The sequence below is a fragment of the Pithys albifrons genome, chromosome 23 (assembly GCF_047495875.1).
Source record: "Pithys albifrons albifrons isolate INPA30051 chromosome 23, PitAlb_v1, whole genome shotgun sequence".
Taxonomy (NCBI): domain Eukaryota; kingdom Metazoa; phylum Chordata; class Aves; order Passeriformes; family Thamnophilidae; genus Pithys; species Pithys albifrons.
In genome coordinates, this window is record NC_092480.1 from 3,389,760 (window position 1) to 3,397,815 (window position 8,056).

An 8,056-nucleotide genomic window follows, 5' to 3' on the forward strand; every position below is an offset into this window, starting at 1 on the left:
AGATCTGGGAATCTAAATTTATGGCCAGTGGAAGGTTGAAAACTTCATATTGTCCAATTAGCTTATTTAAATATGAGCATCCCAGCACTGGAATACCCAGTCAGTGTTTGTGATCTCTTTGTGTGCTGCAGATGCCTGGAAGTCGCTGACTGACAAGGTCCAGGAGGCCCGTTCAAATGCCCGCCTGAAGCAGCTGTCCTTTGCAGGTAACAAAGACAACAGACACACAGGTCTGTCTGGGAGCATCTTAGGGTCTTAAGAGTTTCAGTTCAGCTGCTGCCTGCATTGTGGAGGGTAATTTCTTCCCAGTGGAAGGATTGGAAACTGATGTGGAGTGCAGCAGCTAACAGAGTGCTGCTGTGTCAGCTGTGTAGTTCTGCTGTATCCTCCTGCTCCAAGTCTGCACTGACAGTGTTTGTTGTGCTCTGTTTCTTGTTCCAGGTGTGAATGGTTTGAGGATGCTGGGGATTATCCATGATACTGTTGTGTTCCTGATTGAGCAACTGTACGGAGCAAAGCACTGCCACAACTACAAGTTCAGATTTCACAAGCCAGAGGAGGCCAATGAACCTCCTCTGAACCCACATGGCTCTGCTCGGGCCGAAGTCCACCTGAGGCAAGTGTGGCTTTCAGTGTTGGGGTTAATGGCCCACTGGCTCCATAACCAATGCTGTGGCAGGGCAGGGGCAACAAATCTCCACCGCACTGAAGCTCTCAGTTAAATGTTACCAACTGGCACATGGAAATCAATTATTTGGCATCTTCACACTCAGTGCATTTTCCTGTGCCACTTTGTGTCCCATTGCTTGGTTTAACAATGCTCTCCTGGCTGGGGCTGTTATTGGGGTTCTCAGAACCTGCTGTGCCTTACCCTGATGCTCGTGGGTTTTTAAGAGAGGACAGAGTGGGGAAGGTGTAGGCAGCAAACATGCCAGAGTGTTGTGGCAACCACATGTTTATTTTCAGTCAGTATAACAAACTCCCTTTGGTCTCTTTAAATTGCAGGAAATCTGCATTTGATATGTTTAATTTCTTGGCTTCTAAGCACCGACAGCCACCAGAATACAACCCAAATGATGAGGAAGAGGAAGAAGTGCAGCTGAAATCGGCCCGGTATGCACAGCAGGGTTTAAAGGTTCAAAGGGGAAAATAATGTCGTGGTGTTAAAATGAGCAAATCAGGCTTAGTTATGCATTGTGTGCTTTGAGGGGTGTTCAAACCTTGAAAGCTGCTGAGAACTGCCAGATGTGATCCCTGCAGTAGCAAGAGAGGTGACAGCTGAAGATGACCACCAGGCCAGTCTGCCTTTGAATATTTCTTTTCCTTGTGAAATAATCTGATGAGAATTTGGAAAGGAAATGATCTTTCACATTTGTATATATATGAGAAAACTGCATTAATTTTGATTTGTGTTCTCTGTGGGTTGCAATGTCACAGTGTCTGAATTATTCCATCTTGGAAAGTGCCCCAGATAATAAGTGGCACGGACTCTAAAGTACAGGTTGTCACTGAGCAGCACCTCTTTGTTCTAGGAGGGCAACCAGTATGGATCTGCCAATGCCCATGCGCTTCCGGCACTTGAAGAAGACCTCCAAGGAGGCAGTTGGTGTCTACAGGTATGGTTTTACTTTGGTATTCCTGCTTCTAGGATAAGGGACAGTGGAAATTGAAAACTTTCTGTGGAGCCAGACTGCAAAATTGAGAGGAAAAAGCAGACTTGGGTTCTTTACCTCCTTTTTCTCCCCACCCAAGTTACGTATTTAAAAAGTAATCATCAGGACAAGCTACTTGCTCCATACTGGCTTATCTTGGCAATAGCTGGGGCCTGTGCTCAGATGTGAACAGAGACACTTGGTGTTGTTCCTGTTAGTGTTCTGTTAGAGAAGGGTAATGGTACCACAGTGCTCATTGTCGTGAATAACCCATTTTCTACAGCCTTTGCAGTCTGATGTTCCTAAACTTCACTTGTCTCCTTTGAAATACTCACTTTTTTAATTGCATTTTAGGTCTCCTATCCATGGCCGGGGTCTGTTCTGCAAAAGGAACATCGATGCAGGTGAGATGGTGATCGAATATTCAGGCAATGTCATTCGCTCCATCCTCACTGACAAACGAGAGAAATACTACGACAGTAAGGTGAGTTTTGGGCTTTTGTGGATGCTCTTAAAGAATTTGGGAGAACTAGAAAGTGGCTGTGAAGGTAGGACAGGTCTATATGACAGCTTTGTTTGTAACATCACAGATTGGGTTTACAGACCACTTGGGATATTTCCATTCTTGCTGGAGCTTTAGAGGCACTTGATTCCCTCCTGTGGGCTCAGCAGGGTCTCAGTGAGTGCAGGGATGAAATGATTCAGGTGGGAGGCACAGTGGGGAGAGGCTGCAGATGCTCACAGAGGCTCAGCTTCAGAGCTGGGCTGTCTCTGGGGTGGCTGTGCCTGCCCTGCCCACACTGACCCCCCTCTGTCCTCCCGTGCAGGGCATCGGGTGCTACATGTTCCGCATTGACGACTCCGAGGTGGTGGACGCCACCATGCACGGGAACGCGGCTCGCTTCATCAACCACTCCTGCGAGCCCAACTGCTACTCCCGGGTCATCAACATCGATGGCCAGAAACACATCGTCATCTTCGCCATGCGCAAAATCTACCGAGGGGAAGAGCTCACCTACGACTACAAGTTCCCCATTGAAGACGCCAGCAACAAACTGCCCTGTAACTGCGGCGCCAAGAAGTGCAGGAAGTTTTTGAACTAGAACTTCCATCAGCTGCAAGTGAGCCCTGCAGGGCCTGGGGCGAACCAAAGCTTTGAGTGAGCCCCTCCCAGGTGGCTCAGACGGACGGAGAGGCTGGAGTGAAGATGGGCTGGGCTCAGGGACCTGACTGGCAGCTGTGTTTGTCCGAGTCCACATCTTCATGTCTCGCATGTGCACACTCACCCTTGTGAGAGACACGAGCGGCTGGAGAAGATCCTCAGCGTGGTTATGTTTTTGCTATTCTCATTTCCCCCGCCCCCATAATTTGTTTCTCAGCGTGGGGCTAATGAGTGGGAGAGGGAGGGGAGGGGAGGTCAGCCCAGGCTCAGGGCAGTGGTCACAGGTCCTGTCCCTTTCTGTCTCCTGGCTCAGAGCTCTCCTCTGAGGGCTGAGTCAGTGGTTGGGTAGCACAGAGTTTGAGTGAGCTTTCCTCCTGGGAAGAGGGGCTGTGCCTCACCAACAGCCTCCCAGGGACTGTGTGTCTGTAAAACACTATCTGTGAGCAGGGGCTCTGCAGCATGGGGGGCTGGCTCAGCTGCCTTCACAAGGAGAGTGGAACAGAGCAACCCACAACTACACACAAGGGAGTTGGGCTGGCACCTTGCTCTGAAATCCGTGCCTGAGAGCAGGGGAATTCCTGGCATTCTTTGGCAGAGAGGGCTTGTGCCAACCACTGGGGTGCCAGCAAAAGCTTCTGCTTCAGCAGGGCCCTCCCTGGGCATGTGGGAGGGAAGTGCTGCTCTTTGGGTCCTGTCTCCAGCAGCTGGCTTCCTCCTCTGCTCAGCAAGCTCGTGGCACTGCCAGCCAGCAGTGTCTTGGCCACCATGGAGCTGGTCTGAGGGATGAGGCAGGAGTCTTCAAGGAGAGAGGGGCAGTGTGACCAGCCCCAAGCTTGGCCACACACCACTCACTGTAGGGCAGGAGCTGGGAAGGACCAGTGTGGGGGCACCCACCCCCCTCTGCCGTGCCACAGTGTCCCAGGACTGGGGACCAGACAGAGGAGTGACCGTGGGCAGGCGCCTGTCATGGTCTCTTGTCTGGGTGTAGTCACGTGTTCACAAAAGGCATGAGAAGGGCACCGAATGGAGGCAAAGTTTTCTGCAGAGACAAGGCCAACACCAGCCAGCCTTGTCCACACAGCGTCACAAAACCCATAGGAAACACGTGAGGTGGTGGCTCAGGAGCCGAGTGGGGTCTGGGTGAGTCGGGGGACAGACACCATGGCCCTGGCTGGAGGGGGGTCTGCCCCATGACTCAGAGCAAAACAGAGAGAGAAGTGAGAGCCCCAAGCCTGACAGCGACGACATTGGATTCTGCTCTGTTCTGTTTACAGTTTAGTATTTAAGGTTTTATAAATGTAAATATATTTTGTATATTTTTCTATGAGAAGCACTTCATAGGGGAAAGCACTTATGACGAGGCTTTTTAAACAGTGGTATTATCCTAATTTAAGAGAATCTCTTTTTAATGATTTTTTTATTTTCATAGGACGGTTCTAGGAAATACCTGGCTGGACACAGTCTGAGCCTTTCTCCAGAGGGGGGGTTGCTTTAGTTTTGTTTTCTACTCTTGTTCTGCCTTTTTGACTTCAGTAACTGTCTCCAGGAGGGTTGGCTGGACCTTAAACTGTATTTGCCCATAAGGACCGGGGCAGGAGGGAGAGCTGCCCAGCATGGGAGGAGTTTGGCTCTGTGGGAGGACAGTCTGTGCCCCGGGCAGGAGCTGCCACTCTGCCTTGCCATGCACTGGTGTCTGGCAAGGGTTTGAAAAGGAAAAGCAAGACAAGAATGAGAGACCTGACTCTTGATGCCCCTTTGCTGGGGGGTCAGTCTGGGGCACACACCTCCTCCTGCAGTCTCCCCCTCAAAGGCAGATGGGTTTTTCCTTTGAGAAGGGAAAGCAGGAAGCTCCCTCACTTTTCTGAGCTGTCCCTGTGGGTAGGTCTGCAGCCGTTCCAGGAGCTGGTGGGTCCAAGGACTGCTCTGAACCAGCACCAGCAGTTGGAGGGAAGGGACTGGGAACATGTGCTGACTCCCCAGGTCTCAGAGGGACACCCCGAACCTGCACCTCTCGGGTCTTGAGACTTCTTCCTCTGCCCTGAGAAGGAAAAACAGCACTCAGAGGGTCAGGACCTGCCGGTTTCCTTTCGTTATTGCACTGTGTGAGGATAATTTGGTGGTAACTGTTGAAAGCAAAGTCACATTGACGCTGCATTTGTGACTGAGATGATTTGATGCACTGACAGTTTGGGAACGCACATACCTTGAGGAGCCCGGAGAGCACCCGCCCTGGGGATCTGGGCCCTGTGGCCCCGGCACGGCTGCTCTCGGCCCTTTTCCTTCCCTGTTTCTGACGCAGGGTCATGGCTCAGCCCGTGAATTTATCCCAGAGCTCAGTGAATTTATCCCAGAGCTCAGCTCGGCCACACTGCCCTGGCTGTGGGAGGAGGTTCTGCTGGCAAGCGCTGCCCAGAGCCACCCATCGTGGGGAGGAGTGGGAAGGAGGGTCGGGGGGAGCGCCGTGCCGTGGGAGCCCCCCGAGATCCAAGTGCCAGGCATCCTCATCCCGCCGGGACCAGCCGAGCCGGCGGGCTGCCCGCTTTGCTGCTATTCCCGTCGCGGCTGCCTTGGCGGGAGCCGCTGTGGCCAGTGAAACTGTCTGTACCCCGGGGAGCTGTGCCCGGGCCCGTGGGGCCAGGGCAGCCATGGCCACGAGTGCAGGGGCTCAGCCTCCTGCCCGCCCCCAGCCCGGGCTGGCCAGGAGCACCCAGCTCCCCGTGTATGAATGTATATTTTATAAGGACTGACGCAGATCATGGTATCTGAAAATACTAAAAAAAAAAGGAACCTTAGGGCGTTTATTTTTCTTTGTACAAACCGACATGGTTTTTTTTTAAAAGGAGAAGCGGGTCATTGCAAAGGGCTGGGTATCTTTTCTTTCTGGTTTTCTTTCATTTCAAAGCAATACCAGGTTCTTCAGCAGGACGGTCTGTGCAGAATCATGCCATTCACCCATACACTGGTCCACTCTCAACACTCGCAAGTTTTTTTTTATAACTATAAATACAGTATATATAGGAACTAATATAGTAATGCACCGTGTAATGAAGCCTAGTTCAGTATCGGTCCATGGCTTTTAATTCTCTTAACACTATAGATAAGGATTGTGTTACAGTTGCTCAGGGCGCCGGGAAAGCCTTGCTGGCCGTTCCCTGCTGGCAGCCAGGGCAGGGAGCCGGGAGCGAACAGCTCAGCCTTTCCCAGCCCTTCTTGTTACAGTCAGTACTTGTACAACTTGGTTTCTTCCTTTCCTTCCTCTCGTTTTGGTTATGAATGTTGGGGTACCACCTGCATATAGGGAAAAATGTGCTCTGTGCTTTCCTGGTATCTTTTTAACAAGGTACAGTAGCTTTGTCTATCAGCCGAGAACTATACTTGTGGTGTTTCTTTTATTGAACTTACAGTCTCTTTAGTAACTACAGGTAGGTGAATAATTGTTTCAAAAAAAAAAAAGGCAAAAAAAAAAAAGCTCTGCAAAGGCAAGGTTATGTTCTAGAAATACATTTCTTGACAACTTACCATGTATAACAAAACTTTATTTTTTTCTTGTGTTCTTCCAAGCTTCTGGTTGGTTTTGTTTGTTTTTTTTTTAAAAAAGAGGAAACGTGTCTAAAGTACATCAGTGTTAACTCCCTGCCACAGGGAAGAAGGAAATACTTTATTAGTTTAAAAAAAATGCTGAAAGCTCTGCAAAAGACTGAATGTAAAAATAAAAAGTGTACATAGTTGTAAAAATACAAAAAAACAAAGGAGTTTTTAAACATGTTTATTTTCTATGCACTTTTTTTTATTTAAGTGATAGTTTAATTAATAAACATGTCAAGTTTATTGCTGCAGAGGGCTGCTCTCCATTTCTTCTTGAGGACTGAGAAGCTGCTTTTCCTCCAGGAAACGCTGGGGATGGGAGCCCCTGGCAGCAGCGAGGGGTGTTTGGTGAGGAGCCCTCGGCCCTGATGGACGTGGGGGGCACTGGCCGGGCGGTGGGGCCTCACACCCGGGCTGCGATAGGACGGGGCAGGGTGAGGTGGGGCCAGCGGGGTGAACATTAACTGGCCCTGCAGCCCCATTACAGGCCTCGGGGGCACAGAGGGCACCATGGCCACAGCAAACGACAGGGCCGTCCTACAGACCATCTTTAACCCCAGCACCCCTTTTGGGGATATCCCGGGGTTGGATGATGAGGAGGAGGATGTCCAGGAGGAAGGTGAGGTGATGCTGTGCTGGGTTCCCCCTGGAATTGGCAACAGGGGTCCCGTGAGGCAGGCAGGGAAGGAGGTTCTGCAGGATGGGAGCAGTCCCTGCCCGAGCCTGGACCTTGCCTTGTGCCCATTCCCTCCCTGGACTGGGGGTGTAGGGTGGCAGTGAGGCTGCACCCCGCAGGGTGTCCTGCTGCCACCACTTCCCAACCAAGGGCTCCTGTTGGCACTGCCACAGTGGAAGCTTTTCCACTGGAGCTGCTGGAGCAGGTGCGGGACCTGGAGCTGCAGGGAGTTTCCGCGGCCGAGTCGGGGGATGTGAGCACGGCCCTGGAGCGGTTCAGCGAGGCCATTCGCCTGCTGCCCGAGCGCGCCTCGGGCTACAACAACCGCGCCCAGGCTCTGCGCCTGCGGGGGGACGTGGCAGGTGAGCAGCACAGGTGCGGGTGGTCCCCTGGTCCCCTGGCCCCCACCCACGCCTCTCTCCCCTCCACCAGGTGCTCTCCAGGACCTGGACACGGCCATCCGCCTGAGCCGTGGCCGCGGCCGTGCCGCCTGCCAGAGCTTCGTGCAGCGCGGCCTCATCCACCGGCTGCAGGCGCGGGATGAGGATGCTCGGAGGGACTTCGAGCGTGCGGCGCGTCTGGGCAGCGCCTTTGCCCGGCGGCAGCTGGTGCTGCTGAACCCCTACTCGGCGCTCTGCAACCAGATGCTCTGCGAGATGCTGGGGCGGCTGCGCAACCCCGATGGCACCGGGAGCGAGTGAGAGGGGCAGGAGAAGGGCCAGGCAGCGAGCGAGCTGGGTAGAGCCATCATATTCCCGAGGAAGGCATGTCCTGGCAGCCGCAGAACGTCCATCTCTGCTGTCAAAGATCCTATTCCTCCTCCTGGCTCATAGCCGGGGACTGGAAGTACCGAAGCGCCTTGCTGTGTTTGTCGCGCTCTGCTCCAACCCCAATAAACCTCCTTCTGTCCCTGGCACTTGGGCTTCGCTTGCGGCGTTGCGACTCCTGAGCGTGCACAGCCCCGCGCAGATGGGGGGCCTG

The 8,056-nt window shown here is 52.7% G+C and overlaps 2 protein-coding genes across 2 annotated transcripts in view; both read left to right on the forward strand.

Moving 5' to 3' along the window:
* Window positions 1-6,650, forward strand: part of KMT2A (lysine methyltransferase 2A) — a 42,257-nt gene extending 35,607 nt beyond the window's left edge. Inside the window, exons 31-36 of the mRNA XM_071576211.1 lie at window positions 132-206; window positions 442-616; window positions 1,006-1,113; window positions 1,533-1,616; window positions 2,007-2,136; window positions 2,480-6,650. Coding sequence (XP_071432312.1) covers window positions 132-206; window positions 442-616; window positions 1,006-1,113; window positions 1,533-1,616; window positions 2,007-2,136; window positions 2,480-2,755 — 848 coding nt within the window. The 3' untranslated portion in view covers window positions 2,756-6,650. The remainder of the gene's footprint in view (window positions 1-131; window positions 207-441; window positions 617-1,005; window positions 1,114-1,532; window positions 1,617-2,006; window positions 2,137-2,479) is intronic.
* Window positions 6,651-6,861: 211 nt separating this feature from the next.
* Window positions 6,862-7,991, forward strand: TTC36 (tetratricopeptide repeat domain 36). Its single transcript, XM_071576216.1, has 3 exons — window positions 6,862-7,018; window positions 7,249-7,437; window positions 7,508-7,991. Exons 1-3 carry the CDS (start codon window positions 6,910-6,912, stop codon window positions 7,774-7,776), a joined length of 567 nt encoding a protein of 188 aa, XP_071432317.1. The 5' UTR covers window positions 6,862-6,909; the 3' UTR covers window positions 7,777-7,991.
* Window positions 7,992-8,056: the final 65 nt, after the last annotated feature.